This window comes from Alligator mississippiensis, chromosome 1, assembly GCF_030867095.1.
Source record: "Alligator mississippiensis isolate rAllMis1 chromosome 1, rAllMis1, whole genome shotgun sequence".
In the NCBI taxonomy this organism is placed as follows: domain Eukaryota; kingdom Metazoa; phylum Chordata; order Crocodylia; family Alligatoridae; genus Alligator; species Alligator mississippiensis.
In genome coordinates this window covers 175,196,700-175,213,345 of record NC_081824.1, presented here as the reverse complement: position 1 = coordinate 175,213,345, position 16,646 = coordinate 175,196,700, and the positions used below count along the sequence as shown (strand labels likewise).

The 16,646-nt window shown below is 48.5% G+C and overlaps 1 protein-coding gene across 3 annotated transcripts in view; it reads left to right on the top strand.

Moving 5' to 3' along the window:
- Positions 1-16,646, top strand: part of LOC102566026 (uncharacterized) — a 112,422-nt gene that overhangs the window by 79,472 nt on the left and 16,304 nt on the right. For 2 of the 3 annotated variants that reach the window (XM_014598010.3, XM_006257862.4), the window contains exon 5: positions 5,944-9,505. The exons of the other annotated variant lie outside the window; for it this stretch is intronic. In XM_014598010.3, the coding sequence (XP_014453496.1) occupies positions 5,944-6,072 (129 nt within the window). In that variant the 3' untranslated portion in view covers positions 6,073-9,505. Of the gene's footprint in view, positions 1-5,943; positions 9,506-16,646 lie in introns of those variants that run through there. 3 annotated transcript variants of the gene reach the window in all.

Here is a 16,646-nt window from a genome sequence, read left to right as displayed (position 1 = left end):
GTGTGAACTGGACTTGAGTTAAGGTTAAGGTTGTGCATGGGTATGGACAGGACTCAAGGGCAACACAGTAGAGACAAACCCTGTGACAGCATGTGCATCCCTGTGTGTGTGGGGGTGGGGGGGTGGAGGGAAGTGGCAAGTAGTAGTGATCAGGACACCTATGTGCAGGAAGGTGTGTCTATCCATGTGACCATGTGAGTAGGCATGCCTATGCCAGTGTACGTACAGTGTACAGTTGTGGGTAAGCACACACATGTGTGCAGCTAGAAGCAAACATCCTTGCCAGCTGGTGCATGTGTGCAAGTGGATATGTAAGTGTTGGAACAAGCATGTTGCCCTTCTGCCAAGAGCAAACTTGTTGCATCTCAGCCTGCACTCCAGGGGTAGGGACAGACAATACACATAAACCAGTTTAAGTGATCAGAAACTGGTTTAAACCTGTAACAGAACAGACATTCAATGCACATAAACCAGTTTGAAAATGGCTGAAACCAGTTGGAGATAAATCCGGTTGAATGTAGTATCAGACTTAACTGATTTGGCTCAAACCGGTATATGCAATGTCTGTCCCAGACCCCTTGCTGGTTTAAGATAAATCAGGCTCTGCCAGCACTCTTGGTTGGGTGGGGCTCTTTGCTTCACAGCAGGGCTGGCCCTCCCCTCCACTTCCTGGCTGGAGCTCTGGCAGAGACTTGCAGGCACAGAGCATCTGTTTGGCTTCTCCCTGCTAAGCAGGGATTATTCCCCCTACCTCTCTGCCTTACACAGACATTTCAGCATCAGCTAGCAGACCACACGCTGGCTATGGTCCATGGTGTGGGAGAGGACAAAGTCAGACACGCTTTTTGGAGCTAATCAACAGGTAGCTTAATGTCCTTCCTGTTTAGGAAGAGCTTGGAGAAAGGCTTTGTTTTCTTAATGGGTTGATAAGCACTGAGTTACTGGTGATAAACATTCCCTGCTGGGCTACTTGGGGGGGAGGGGTGTGTGTGTGAAAATAATAAGTGTCTACCTGGGGCCTGCCCAAGCCCCCCTCAGCTCAGCTCTGTAGAAGGGAAGGGAGGGCTGCTCTAGCACCCCCTGGCTTCTAGCCTGAGCCACTGCAGGCATGTGTCTGCATTTCTGAAATGAAAAGGGAATGTCTATCTACCTCCAAATCAGTTCAGGCTTTTCAGGTTATACTAACCTGCAAAAATTGAATCAATTCAGAATCAGGCTTTTTGAATGTCTGTCCCTAGCCCAGCTGCTTAAATAAATTGCTTAACCAGTTTAGGTCCCTGGTTAATGATTGCTATTAGTGGGCAGCCTGTAGGAGGCTGAGCTCTGTGAGAATCTCCCAGCTGCCCACAGTACCATGAGAGTGAAAGCACTGCCCTTTCACATCAAGTGCAGAGTGTCTGCTTTGCAGGGATCCTCCACAAGAATAAGTCTAGAGGTTGCACAGCAAGGGCTGCCAAACAAGTTTATGGCAAGCCCTACCCAGGCTTGCCAAGGCAGGAATGACTCAGCTCTCCTTCGTTCAGTCTCACCTCACCTTCCTTGTGGTGTGCTGGAGGGTGCCTGTGGGAGGGACAGCTTTGTAAGGAAAGCTCTCTGAGCAGAGGAGGGCAGCAGGCAGAACCAGGAGGTGACTAGGTTCGCTTCTCTGGCAATCCTCCCAATCTCTCATCCTTCTGGGAGGAGATTTCTAGCACTTCACATCATGCTGAGCATTAAGGCAGACCATTGCATGCTGTGCTTCCCAAATGATCTCACAGATGAAGCAGGGGTCAGCTTGGCCTGGTCAGAGCTAGGGTTGGGAGACTGAGTGCCAAAGAAGACTCCAGCTCCGCAGGAAACATGAGCAATTCAGTTGAGGATACCCCTCGTGCCCTAGCGGTAGTCTTGAGAATGGGCACAAGCGAGAGATCCTGACTGCTGGAGGTTATGAATAGTTGCAGAGCTGTTTCTGCACTGACACAGGTGTCCCGAGGATGTTCCAGTTAGGGTACTTGCAATCCACTTCAGAGCTGGCTGCACTTCAGTCGCGGGGGAAACAGTTCATGCGGTACAGTCTGTGAAGTGTCTTTGTCTCACAGGTGCAACATAAACGTACGTTTTTTCATTTTTATTTCCCGGGCCTACCAGGCAAAAATCTGCAATGATAGTCCAAGTGTATAAGGTGCTATGCATAAAAAAAAAAGGCAGCTCCTACCCTGCAAAAACTGCTACCCACCTGAGCATGGTGAGAAACAATGGCAGTGTGCTGGGGAGGGACAGAGTAGCAACAGATTGGTTACGAGCAGCAGCCACCCTGTGATTCCCCCCAATGCCAACATTTTCCAGGATTTCCACCCCACCTCTGCCCCTGTCTAGTGCTGTGCTCCTCTGGCTGTGCTGTGAAGGCTGCCTTGCCCTGCACGGAGAACCGAGAGCGCTACCCCAGGGCTCCTGTATGCCCTAACATGTGAAGAGTTTTATGGGTGACTTTTACATGTCCCCGGGGCCCCTCTTTCCAGTGTCTTCTCCTGCTTCCTTGTTCTTTGGCACCCACCAGAAATCATCTCATTCAGACATCTCCCTTAATCCCATCTGACATTTCAAAATGGAGGGCACTGCCAGGCCCTTTGTTCCTTTTCCCTCTTGGCATTGACAGGCCGTTTCTCTGCTCAGGAGAGGGACAAACGTGCTGATTTATTCTGCCCCTTAACTCTGAATAGGGGTTGCTATGTTACCCTCCAGCTCCGAGGGCTGCCAGAGCACACACCATATATAACCCACAGCAGGCGTCTGTTGAGCAGAGGCCCTTAAATCTGCCTCTCTTGTTTCTTGTGCTGGCAGCCAAGGTGTCAGGGGGGATGGAGCAGGGCATGATTTTCTGGCTGGCTGGAGCTTTGGATAGAGCTGCCAGGCACAACATTGGCATCTTCAGTCCTGAAGTGCCACCTCCATTTGTGGACGGGGCAGCTGTGCACGCAACGCAGTGTGCACACACATTTGTGTGGTCTTCCTGTAAAATAAGCATTGTCTCTCAGTGGCAAAGCCAGGAACAGCCCCATGGGCCCCAGCTCTAATTGCTGCCGCAGCTGGGGAACAGCCTGAATGGTCTAACTGGTCTTTTCCTTCTCTAAGCTGTAATGACCACATTGGCTAGTTCAGCTGGCCGGAAAGCTTGCAAGGAAAGGTTGCATGTTTCTGACCTTTCAGTGCTGATTACAAATTAAAATCTGCAGGGTGGAGGGCATGGGGGGATCAAAGATTGTGGTCACATGCCGGGACAGCCACATGTTAGACATGACCTTGAAGTGTCAGAGGTCACATCTCTGTACCAGGAGACAAAAGAGCTGCTAATTGTTTCTAAAAGCCCTAATCCCTGGACAAAAGGGTCTTCCATCCAGGCTGGGTGAGAAACACTTGCATTCAGGAAAATTACAAGCCCTTGTTAGAGGGTACGCAGAGGAAACTGCAGGGAGACTGGAGCCTGTTTGACCCATCAGGCTCATGGAGAGCTAGGGAGCGGACTGGTGTTACCTTCTTTCTGCGCCTGATGCTCAGGACAATATCCAAACTCCCCTTGATGTCAGTGGGAGAAGAATGGGAGAGCAAGAGAAGATGTAGGATGAATATTTGCATGGGTTTATGTCCAGGGGAACTCAAACATGCTGAGACTTTGGCACTCAGAGGTGCCACACAAATCCTTGTGAGGCTGTTCCAGAGTCCAAGATGCATGCTCCATTGGTCATGGGTGGATCTTGGATTTTGAAAAGGGGGGGGTGCAGATGCTGTGACACATCATCATGTATGATACAGCAGTTTTTTTTCCAGTTAAAGAGAAACTAGAAGCTTTTAAAAAAAAACCAAACCAAAACAACAACCTAGGTAAAAATAGTCAAAATAGACCAAAGATATTGTGTCATGAGTCTTGCAGTCATTATAGTTAAATATATGTCTCTTATTCAGATTCATAAAACAAAATCTAGCCTTCTTGAGTATCTTGCCAGTCCTTCAATATTTCACTGTGGGCATGTCTATGTGTGCTTTTATGCGCACCTAAATTTAGGTGATATAGGTGCACATCTACATGTACATGTGCTAAGGCACATTAATGCAGTATGCAGACTGACTTGGGACTAAAGTTAGTCCCAAGTTAGTCGACATACACAGCGTTAATGCACCTGAGCACATTTCACATGAGTTAAGGCTCTTTAGCTATTCATGCCTAAATTTGGTACCTGCTTTTAGGGGATAATTTATGTAGACCTTAAAAAAACCCAAACAAACCAAAAACCCAAACCAAAGCCCGAGAGATGATTGGAGGAGACTGCACCTCCATAAGATGGAGGAAGCCTTATTTTAGCATTAAAATCCCTGTTTCAGTCATGGCCAGAAGAAGAGTTGGTGGAAGAGCAGGTTCCCACGCTGCACCCCAGAGGATCTCCCAGGAAGCTGTGTTCATCCTACATTGCAATATGGTACCCCTCCTGGATCTCTTACTGTGTTCTTGGTCTTGCCATACTGTTGGGGCTTCAGTGACAAGAGAGATAAGTCTGTAGAGACTGGGCTATGAGGTCATAATAGGGGTCCATAGAGAGCAGTGAGCTCCAGCCAGGCTCTGGGGTCCTTCTCTGAAAACAGACTCTCTCCAAGCTCTGCAGATAAGCTCAGCTGTTGAGTTTACGTCATCCCCTCCAGCCATGCCTATGCCTGGGCTGTCTTTGACATCTCTGTTGCTTTGTTGTCCACATCCACCCATTTATAAACCAAGCAGACTCATTCCCTGGAACATGCGCTTGTGTCCAAGACTGGAGACTCTGTTTAGGAGTTCAGAAGGGAGGGCATGCTGGGTATCTCTGTGGCAGGCTTAAAATAAGGAAAGGCTTGATTTTCAGAAGTGCTGACCACCCACCTCTTCAACAGATTTTCCATGGGAGTTGCTATACCTTGAGTTTCTGAAAATCAGGGCTGGCCATAGGAACCTGTTTGTAGTGAACTGATATAACCCAAATCCCTCTATTGTGAAAATACACAAGGATTGCAATGCATCATCCTGTTTAATCCCTTGGTTAGAGTCGAGCCTTCCCAGAGAGTGTAGAAGTAGTAACATCAGTATAAAAAGAGTTTGATGCATGGCTGAGCATAATACAGATTTGACAAACCAGATGACATAATGAGTGAGGTGAGACACGTTACAGAGAGAACCTGAGAGCAAGAGGGGCTGGATTAGAGAGCTAGGAAGACTAAAGAAAGTTTTAGAACAAATGAAGTAACAGTTCCAGAGAAATTTAAAACAGATTATATAGGAACTGAGAGAGTCTGAGAGATTTGAGAGTAAGGAGATAAAGATGAGCCCACTCTGCAGAGTCTGGAGCCAGGTCTCTAGTATTTTGATGCGTCTGGATGGGGTATTTTGAGTGGGCCTGTATCTCTAGAAAACACTGACTGCGTAGTAGATGCTATTTCCATGTTGTGATACGATCTGGTATGCAGCGAGTGACTGGGATTTTACAGGATTAGCAGGGGCTATGATTAAATTTGACCTGCCAGCTCAGTGCCCATGTCAGGTCAGGTGAACCTGCATTTAGCTAATTGTGATGCCTAATTGTGATGCCTAATTGTGATTTACCCTAATTGTGATGCCTTCTGTTCTGACCCCATAACTCTAAATGTACCTCTGTGCATCCCACCGCTCTTTCTTGCTGCTGCATTTGTTAATTCCTACCAGTGGCCAAAGTTCCTAATCACATAGGGGCTCGGGCAGTTTCAGTCTTGTGAGGGTGACATGGTTTTGAAACAAATGGGGGAAAAACTGCACTGCTTATGCCATTAGTTGTATGGGGCCTATGATACCTATTGTGCAGGCATGATTCTGCCCAGCAGAGGGCGGTGGGCCATGCATCTACTGGCCAGTTCACTGCTTGCAGGTGCCCAAGCAATGACATCTTCTTTGTTTTACTTTCCATGCAGAGTATCAATGGGAACCGCCCACCACCCCACTTTGTATATGATCCATCGAACTTTGCCTTCCGGTCCCTCAGCACCTTGAAGCCTCTGAGCCCAATCGCTCCGGTAGAAGAACCGTCATGTGCCTACTAAAGGAGATTCTCCAAAACCTCAGGAACTGTTGTACCAACTACCTGCCTGGCAGGGGTGGGGAGGGTAAGGGGGCGGAGGGAGGGTGTGTGTGGGGGGGACATCTTTGCAATAACAATCTCTCTGGCAGCAGGAAACAGGTGGCTTGGCAGCAGTGCCTGGTTTCATATCATCACCACATCTGAAGGGTGGCGGAAGGGGAGAGTTGCTGTTTGGAGTGAAAAGAGCACATCAGCTTCATGAACTACAGGGAAATCTGGAAGACTGCGAGAGGCATGAGGACATGCTAGGAATATGTAGCCCTAAAGGGTTAGCAGATAGATAGTCACTGTGTTAGATGGCAACAATGGCAAAAAGGCATGTGGATGACAACTACCTTCAAATCTGGTAGATTTTTTTCCAGATGCTCTGCCTTATAATGTCTTGCTTTTGGACAAGCTACATCTCCCAGGCTGAAGCATTCTAAGGCTGGAGATAAAAGTTATGGAGGGCTTCTCATGAAGTGAACTGGGCCCTGCTACAATGTCGTCAGAATTAGGATTATTCTAAGTTCTACTACAATCAAGGAGGTGTCCCGTTGGAATAGGAGATGGGGATTGTCATGGTAGAGACTGTAGGTGCTTGCTGTAAGTGTTCTCCATTGGAGGCGTTGGTTTAATCTAAAGGTGGTTAAAACAGGGAAGCAAAGAGCAGCAGGGTTAGGGGGCATCCTCATGGGCTCTGCTGGGCTTTGCTGTGGATTTGGAGGGTCTGTGTGCTCAGCCACTCAAGGAGGCTCAGGCATCTGCTTCCAGTCTTCACACAACATGGCAAGAGCGGACAAGCTAGTGGGGTTGTACACGCAAAGGGTTCCTCTCCTCAACGACTACATCTACACTAGAGGAAATGCAATGCTTGAATCAGGTATTTCCCCTTCAGTTTCCCCACTCTCCCCCTTCAACTCCAATGCTGATCAAAGATGTCATGCAATATAGCTGGTGTCATGCAACTCGATCAAGTCCAGTGTCCTGGGAAGCCTGCTGAGCCCTTGTCCTGCTTTGCCTCCCTTCCTCATATGGATGCTGAACTCACTGAATTCTGGTCACATGAACAGAGCAAATCTTTCCCACACTGGCAGGGGAACCATGGATCAGGTGACTTGTTGTTAACCTCCTTTGTTGAAATCCAGCAGTTTCTCTAAGGTAGATGTATCATGTGCTGTTTGAACCATACTGGGCCTCAGCACTACTGAGACTTGCAGCAGTTTTTGCCATCCATTGGGTGGCGGTGTGGTTTTGTGCTACCATGGTACAACTAATTTGGGGATGTCCTTGTCTTACTTGGCTGGGAAGGGATGTAAGGAACCTCCCTGTGTTCAGCTAAGATCTGATCTTGCTTCTCAGTCTGGTGCCAAGAGCAGACACTTTGCACTGTGAGCAAGAGGCCTGGCCAAATGGGGAAGGGGCAATAAGCTGCATCCACCTGAGAACTGAGACAGCCTACTACTTCCCTGCAGGAAGAGGAGTGAACTGGAAGGATTGCAACTTTCTGAAGCACTTCTTCTAGTTCTAGTGTGGAGATCTTTGATATCTCTTTACCCAGTGCCCAGGAGACAGAGCCCACCTCATAAACCAGTATCACAGGTGGCACCAACTGGGGCGCTGCACTGGGAATTTCAGTAGAGAGGCCAGAGACCAAGTAGCTCAAGGGAGCCTAATCTCTCCTTTCAGCCCTGAGGCTGGTTGCCACCTGCTCAGGTTGGAGCCGAGACACACAGTTAGGGGAGGGCAGCGATGGGGAAACTTGTATTACTTTTGCCTTCTTCCTACCTGTTCTGTGGATAGGAGACTTCATGGCAGTATCTAAAGCAGGGATGGGCAACTATTTGGGCTGGAGGGCCACTTAATGGCCACATCCACGTGAGCATGGATATTTGGTTCCCTGGAAACAACTAGCAGTGGGACACCTTGTGCCGCTGCTAGTTGTCCCTGGGGAATGCCTGTGCCACACGCCCTCAGGCAAGTTACCCTGGGTTCCTGGGGCATCCTAGGGTGAAGCAGTGGTGATCCTGCTGCTTGGAGCCTGGCTGACAGCTGGAGTGTGGCTCCAGCTGACCAGGCTTCGCTTTTGAGCAGCGTGCACTGCCCCTGCATACACCACTCTGCTTTTTTTTTTTGGTACAGATTTTTTTGACCCCTGGATATCTAGGGGTTAACTCCCCTTCCCCCCAAGTGCTTTTCCTTTGCAGCACGGAGAACAGCTAAATGTAATGCAGGGCCGTGCTCACCTGGACACAGCCAGTGAATTTTTTGTGAGCTGTTGAGGGCTGCACACACAAACGTGCACACATGCACATACACATATGCACGTGTGCTCCTCACAGCCGGGCCGGGGCTGGGGCCAGAGCAGCAGCAGGAGTGGGAGCATAAGCCCACCCTCCCGCTCCCTCCTCCCCCCTCCCAGCACCTGCCAGCTGTGTCCACAGCTGGGGATGCAGCAGTGGAGCCTGGGCATGGGCCTCCGCACTCTCCCACCCTGCCATCAGGGCTCCTGGCGTGTACACCCTCTGCCCCCGACCCTGTGGCTCCCAGGAGCCCTGATGGCAAGGCAGGACAGGACAGTGCCCAGGCCTGCAGTCAGGCTCCATCCCCTGTGGGCAGATGCTAGGTTCTGCTGGTGCCGCAGGGGATCCTGGGTAGAAGCAGCCCTGCCCAGCTGCCATACTGTGCAGTGGCGGGAGTCACCAGAGCCCCAACTCAGCTCACCCAGAGACTGCTGCACAGTACCACCACCTGCCCTCAGGCCAGATAAAATCAATTGGTGGATGGATCTGGCCCATGGGCTGTATTTTGCTCACCCCTTATCTAAGGCCTCCTTCACCAGCATTAACTGAAGGAAGTAGTTCTCATTTATTTGCTGGGGGCTTCTGTTGAGAGGGAAAGCTTTGCTGACCGCCAGCACCTCTTTGGTGTTTCAAAGAAGATGCTCTTTCTTATTTCTCCTCCTCCCTCCAGCAGGGGTACTTGGCTTATTCCATTTCCATGATACATATGAGCTTTAATCACAGTCATTCCAACTGGAGCAATGCATGGTGAGAACTATAGCCTCCTTAGGCCACACCTCCGTATTAAAGACAAAGGTAGCTATGCCCTGGCTCTCTCTTCTGCTAATCAGATGCCACAGTGGCCCTTTATGCTAAGGCTTCAGGCAATGCTACTGGAATCAGACCTAGGAAGGCACTGTGCCTAGTGCTGAGGAAGCTGTTCTCATTGGCCTAAGAGGTGCTATGTGCTACTGTCCCATGTGATATTCCAAGAGTTTGGAGTAGAGTTTCCAAGAGTAGAAATGGAGAGCAGAGGATACCTGTCAATATTGTTGCCTTTTAGTACTTTTGTAACTTTTCTCTCTCTTCTTTGTCAATCAGAAAAAAAATAAAGTTTAACAGCTGCTCTGTTCACCCTGGTTGTTGAGTTGTCTCTTTACCAGGCCTCCAATTTCTCATGCTTGGGTTCAGAGGGGAAGAGAGATTTAACACACACCTGGGTCCTGTTCTTATGCTTCCTGCAGCCACGAAAGCTAGAAGGTAATGCTTCAAATGTGAAAGCTGAGCACCTTGGCTGATTGCTAAGCTTTGAGGAGCTGGGGATTTAAGTTAAATACCAAATATTGGTATTGTGGTGGAGACATCAAGACAGCTGGCAGTGCTGGCATATTAATTTATTACCTGGATTAAATAAAATAACAATACACTAAGCTCTAATAGTAATAATAATAATAGTGATGATATTGGATGGTTCTTGTACAGCACTTTTCATCTGCAGATCTCAAGAGTTCAGCATTATTCTTGGGACAGGTAGAGAAACTGAGGCACAGGGAGGCAAAGTGCCTTGTCCAAAGCAGGCCAGTAGCAGACCCTAGAATTGAACAGAGGCCTTCTGAACCCTGGTCTGATGCTCTGTCCATTACACTACACTCTCCTACATTTTGCATTTCTGTAGCTTGGTTCATTTTACAGTGCCTAATTGCACACTTCACCCAGTGCTGGAAAGGTAGTTTTAAATGTGTAAGTTAAGCATTTTATGGCTGTAACCAGCTCTGCACAGCTCCCTTTGGGCACAAACTCCTGGGTACTCCCTGCTTCAGAGTAAGACCTTCCCCGCATTGCACACAACTGCATGGAGGTTTTGTTTGTGGTTGAGTAGCCGGGTGATTCCTATAACTTCTACTCTGAGCTTTCACCCTGCTACTATTGTCTCTAACTAGGGACCTGCAGGTGTTTCCCCTCAAAGCAGAAAACAGATCACTGGGGCTCTGTAGAGAAAGCAATGTTATGGCCTAGAGTCTCATGCTGTGTCCCAGAAACTTGGCACTGCTGCACTAACTAACTTGTGGGGAAGTAGTTGCAGAGAAGGGTTTTTTAAATGACTGGGGAACCAGGTTCTGTATGGATTTGGGTGGAGGTACTCCTGACTTTTACTAGCATGAAAGAGGAGAATCAAGCCCAGAGACCTGCCAAACCGAGCTGTTATATATGCAGCCTGCCCAGAAACCTTTTAACTAGCCCCACTGCCAGGGCAAACTGCTTGAGGTGAACATCTGGCCTTACGGATGTGCATCCAGACTGCCCAGCCTCTTAAGTTTCATTCATTCGTACAAAAATCTGCTTACTCTCTGTTTGACTGTCCATTGGCTTCCCTAAATCTGAGCTCTGTCCACAGATCACCTTAATATGAGTGATGTGAATCATGATGGCAAGAGATATACCTTTTACAATAGCAGCACACTAGGAAGTGTACTGAGCTTTAAAAACAGGTTTCAACTCTACCTGGCATTTCTGAGTATCACCTGGCTGTCTTATCTTCCTATCAGTTAGGAAAAATACTCATGTACATCCAAAGTAACTCCATGGAAGCCAGCATGTCACTGAAATCTGAATCAGATCCAGTACAACTAACTGGGTGTGTCTACACATGCAATTAATGTGAAGCAATAAACTCTGGAGCTTATTGCTCCTGGGCCTGCCATTTGAACATGTGCCTGGGACTGCAGCACACTGAGCCAGGTTGGAGCAGCCCCAGCTGACAGGGAGCCCAGGGGTAAGCCTGCCAGTCCAGGGCTGCTCTTCCCCAGCTCAGTATGTTGCGGAGGAGCTGGCTGGGGCATGATGGTGCTCCAGTGAGGAGCTAGCTGGCAGGAAGCTCCTGTACTGAAACACCCTTGTGCCCCAGTCAGCTAGGGCAGCATCTACACGTGCAATGCTTTGGAGTAAAAAGCTGCAGCAGGATAGTAGTGGGGGAGCAGGGGTATGAAATTAACCATCCCCATGGTGGGGAAAAATGCCTGCAAAAGTCCTTGGGAGACTTGCTGGGAGATCAGGCCCTGCCCAGAGCTGGAGAGCATTGCTATGTAGGGCTTCCCAGGTGCAGGGTGTGGCTTGATCTCTCTGCAGCGCTGTGCAAGAAGCCAGCTGGGTTGCACTGAAGGGGTTGGATCCTGCTCAGGTACAAGAGTGATTTTTAATTAATTTAATTTAATGTAATTAAAAAACCCACCTGGAGTCCCAGTAGCTCCACTCCTTGCTGAGCCAGGCATGCTCTGGCCCGGGCAGTGCACTGGGGACAAATAGGCAGCCTCCAGCAGGGGAAAGGCAAGGCACTTGGATCCTGCCAGCAGCAAAGCAAGAGCAGACAGACCTGGTCCTGGGGGCTGGGCACTTGTGGGCCTAGGAAGCCCCAGGGCAGGGGGCTTCAGAGGGGCAGGGAGTGGGTCTGCCCTCCCATGAGGGGAGCAGAGGATTGCTCTCTGGGTAGGGAGCTCCCTACTGCTGCAGAGACAATGCTCAGGACTGGGCTCCAGCAGCTCCTGGCTAGCCTTGCCACCTTCCCTGGGGCAGGCCACACAGCGCACTGGGCTGCAAGGGGGATCATGGGCAGGGAGTGGAGCGCCAGGGCTCTGCCACTGCTTGGACAGGCTCCTGGCCAAGAAGAGATCCATCCAAATGGCTCAGGGGGCAATGCCAAGCCTGCAGCTCGCTTGCTCCAGCCATGGATTAGGAGGGGGTCAGTGTGGCATCCTGAGCCCCACACCACCGGGCAATGCAAATGCACCTGAGGCTGCAAGGCACAGAGGGAAACTCCCCCTCACCCACGCCCAGAGTTTGAGCAACCCACGGAGCTCCACAAACATGTGAGACCACTCGCTGGGGTGGGCTGGGGAGGAGAAGCATGGAGTCTGCTTCATGTCCTGCCTGGCCTCTGCTCTGAAGCATGTTTTTGCTTGTAAAGGGCCTTGCAGAAGGGCTGTGGGATCCTTTCTAGAGGGGCTGAATTGGTGACTTGCCTGGAAGCTTCAGCCCCTTTCAGGATCAGGACCCTCTTTTATACCCCCTCCACCTTGGAGATAGCTCTGGTAACAGTGTGTGTATGTGTATGGGTGGGGGGGGGTGGTGTGGTTGGGGGGGGGGGGGGGGAGGATAGTGATGTGCTGACCCCTGACCCAGTCTGTGCCTTCCTCCCTGTTTCTCCTTGTTGTGTAGCAGTGACCCCTCCTGTGAGCCTGAGCCATTATGAATTAAACCCACCCTGATGTGCTGGGTATATATGATCTGCACGGGGTGGGGGAGAGCTGTCCTGGTTCAGTGGGCAGTTTCCTGCTAGCTGCATGCAGATTGGGGCCAGCCAGGCTGGGACAGCTCTCCCCCACCCCACCTGATCTCCCCCTGGCTGGGGCAGGGCTGTTGGCCGAGCTGGGACAGGTCTCGCCTGCCCTGAGAAAAACCCAGCTTAGCCAGGCAGCAGTGTAGCCCCCTGCTGCCTGGACTGATTGGGAAGAATTTGCTCCTGATCAGCAACAACACGTGTGGTACGGTACATTAGTTAATGCATCATTTTTCTAATACCTGTATCTACAGGTACCAGAAAATGGCACATTAGACTAACCTACTATGCAGTAATTGCTGCGCGTGTGTAGACAGTGACACTTCACTGTGCATTAGATTAGTTTAGTGTGCAGTAAAGCATCTTATGTAGATGCACCCACTAACAACAAAATTTCCTTCCACCAGGACTACCCCTCCAACCAACACTTGCATAGTGTCACAACCAAGTACAGAGTTAAAGAGTGTGTTTTAGGGCTGAGGGTAGGGTATGTTGTGTGTAGGATACATGCTTGTGAAGGGCAGGTGTGTAGGTGGAGGAGCAAGTGTGTTCATACTGGGTTTGCACAAGTGTAGGATGTGTGTAGGTTATGTATTGGTAAAGAGTGTGTTTGTAGGTGGAGCTTATATAAAAGGGTATACCTAGTGAGGTTTGTGTACATGTGGTGGGTGTGTTTTTAGAGGACAGGTGTATAGAAGTGTTGTAGAGTGAGTAGATGAAGTAGGTGTGTTTATAGGTGGAGGTCCATGGGGTCCATGGAGTATAGGTCCATAGGGTGTATATGTGGATGCAAAATACTGACAGGCTATGGATGTAGTGGGGTGCATTTGGTGTTTTGGTAGGTGATGGGGCAACAGTAATAGAAATTCTTTTTTATTATTTTCTGGCACCAACAGTTTGTAGTACTAGCTGGCAGACTTTGGCAAGATTTACCACTTGTCACTAAACATCAAACTGAATCAATAGAAAAATAATTACTTTTGAATGCTTGACTCTACACTTTTGAAGTCAATGGAAACCTTTGCCCTTGACTCTGGGGGAAACAAGATCAGGCCCTTAATGGAAAACTGATTAAAAACAAGGGTACCACATCACAAAATGTACTTTTTTGTGTCTTCTGACCAAAGCAATTTGCATAGATCACAGCCAGCTAACATGATCTGTTCAAGGCTTGATCCTGCTTTCATTAAAGGTGTGAAGGCTAGTTTCCAAAGCTCTGTTTTGTCACAGTTAGGATGTCTTAGTAAGTTAGGGCCTCACTAGTGACTGCTCTTGAATCTTGGCTTAGAAATGGCAAGAAATCAGTGTATTTTGTGTATCAGCTAGGAGGTATATATGTGAACCTGGTGCATCTGAACAAGGACCTGCTTGTCTAGCACTTTGGCAAAGAAGGAAGGGTATCCCTCAATGTTAATTCACTCCCCCATCATACAAGTTGCAGAGAGAAAATCTACAGATGCTATCTCACACTCAGAAAGAGACATAACATCAAGGAAGAGAAGAAATTAATTTAAACAACAGGATTATGGGCAAATATTTAGTAAGATTGTAATAGACTTTTTCAAGGGGCAAGAACAAGGAAATAATAGAGAATGAGATTTTGAGAGCAAGCTAATGGTATAGCTATAAGTTAGACTGATGGCTCTTGACCACATGTTTTCAGTTAGCCCGGGACAGGATGTGCAGATAGCTCCGGACATATGAGGAGCCCAAAAATCTGTTTTCCTTTTTGTGGCTTCAGCATATCATTGCCCGCTATAATAATAGCTTTGTCTGTTAGTGGGTTAGCCAGTATTGATAGCCTATCCCTATCCACCACGTTCACAGCCTAGTAGCTCTGAAGTCAAATGACTGGAGGAACTGAAACTGCCATGAGGACCGAACACCGAGTGGAGAAACAAGACAAAGAAAGTGTTTTCTGAAAGACTCTTAAAGACAAAGAAGAAGAGAAACCCCTTCTGTTAGCAAAACATTTGGCATTTGCCATCAGAGAAAATTTTGTTTTCTACAGAGTGGTCCTCAGGGAGTTTAATTCTACGCCCTAGGTTGCCACCAAGCTTTGTAGGCCAGCAGCAGAGGAGGATAGGACAGACTCCATTGTGCTGTGTAAGAGAGGGGTGGTGAGACTCTTGAGTTCAAGTCCATATTCTGTAAGGGGGTGGTCTACTGGCCATAGACCTTTCTGTTCCTGTTTCTCTCTTCCCAAACCTGACCGCTTCTACTTGTGTCTCCTCCAACCCAGCCCAGTTTTATCTCTCCTCCCCTTTAGCTCCTCATCCCAGTGTCCCCTCTGGCTCCATTTCCCAGTCTCTGCTCAATCAATCAAATTTTCCTTTTGGAGGTTTTCAAAATGTTCCCCTTCATCTGAGTCCCAGACTTCGCTCTCCCTTGGCTCTTGGTCCCATTCTCACCGTAGGCACGCTTCCCAGGGAGTCTGTCTTCAATGGAAAAATCTTTTTCTGAGCTCCGCCTTTCCTCTCCACCTCCTGTTGTGTTTCAGTGGTAGTTTCCTTGTCTGCCATGTGAGAGAGCCAGGTTTGATTCCCAGATGGGCATAAAGCTACAGTCATCGAGGCACTGAACAGCGGGACTTGGTCTGGCCTTTGGATAATGTCAAAAGGTGAGGGTGGAAGATCTGGGCAGCCTCTGCTCCTCTATGCTCCTGTCTAGGTGCATGTATTGATGGTCCTGGTGACCTTTCATGTGTACATCATAATCCAGAAGAAATGACAGTTTCCTACTTCTACTCTCCTCTCCATACTTTCATACTAGTCCCTCTCTATGGGTTTGCCTCCTGTCTTAGCTGTAGTAAAGTTTTAACATGGGCAAAATAATGCACGCTTCTCTAATCTCACTTTCCAATAGCTGAGCCATTTTTGCTGCCCCTTTCAAAAATAATTCAGCTGGAGTTAAAAACTCTCCAAGGATGACTTCATTCTTAACAGATAAAGTTGGGCAAAGTTCTTGACAGCTGAGAATTAGGTTTTAAAATGAGACGTGTGGGTCAACCTTAGCTTGAAGCGGTGCTACAAATTCAGCTCTCACAGAGGAGAATTCCAAGTATAAAAGTTCCCTTTTGTCCAAAATGCCTTTATAAGATCTTCTCCAGATGGAAAGCAGGTTATTGGTCCCTTTTTTGAGAAAAAGGCCTTGCCCTTTTCCATCCTTAAGTCCCAAAATAAACCCACCACTACTTACTGGCTGTGCTTTCTTTCTCATATTCAACACTGATAAATAATCAAGGCAATTATATTATATTCATTACCTACTCTGGTGGAAAATAATTACAACAATTACCACCCAATTAAAATGCTGCTGTTTCTCCTAGTGTCATTAGCATGTCCCAAACATTTTGTTCTTGTGGTTTAAAGTGCAGTAATAACATAGTCCAAGTGCAACACCCTTTTCAATGCAACTTCCCTGCACAGCCAGCTTCCCAGCTGTGATTACCTCCGCCTCCTCTGAGATGTGGTTAATTTTCAGTAAGGCATCAGATGCACTTCTACCACAGGGGGAGCGACTGTTTAGGTTGTGATTTACCTAATTTACTCTGATAATAATGGAGCTGGCTGTGTAGCCATCTGTCTGCTTTACATAAATCTTCTGTCCTCCCTCCCCCAACCAGCACATACAGAGAATAATAGTTGTGCCTTTGGGGCAGAAAGAAGAGAGTCTCACCTCAGTTATGGTCCTCAGTACACTGGATGCAAAGGTTGTTGCTACATCCCTCCCTGCAGTGCTCTGGAATGGCAAGAAATGCATCAGGACTCTTTTGCATCAGTGTCCTCCTGATGTTGTGACTGCCAGCAAGGTTGCCAGCGATGGTGCTTTCTGGCTGCGTTTCCATCAGGGACCAAGCCGTTCTTTCCGTGCAGGGCACTGGCTAGGCTGTCAGATGACGATCACTTTAAGCTTCTGCCCACCTAAACCTGGATCAGACCC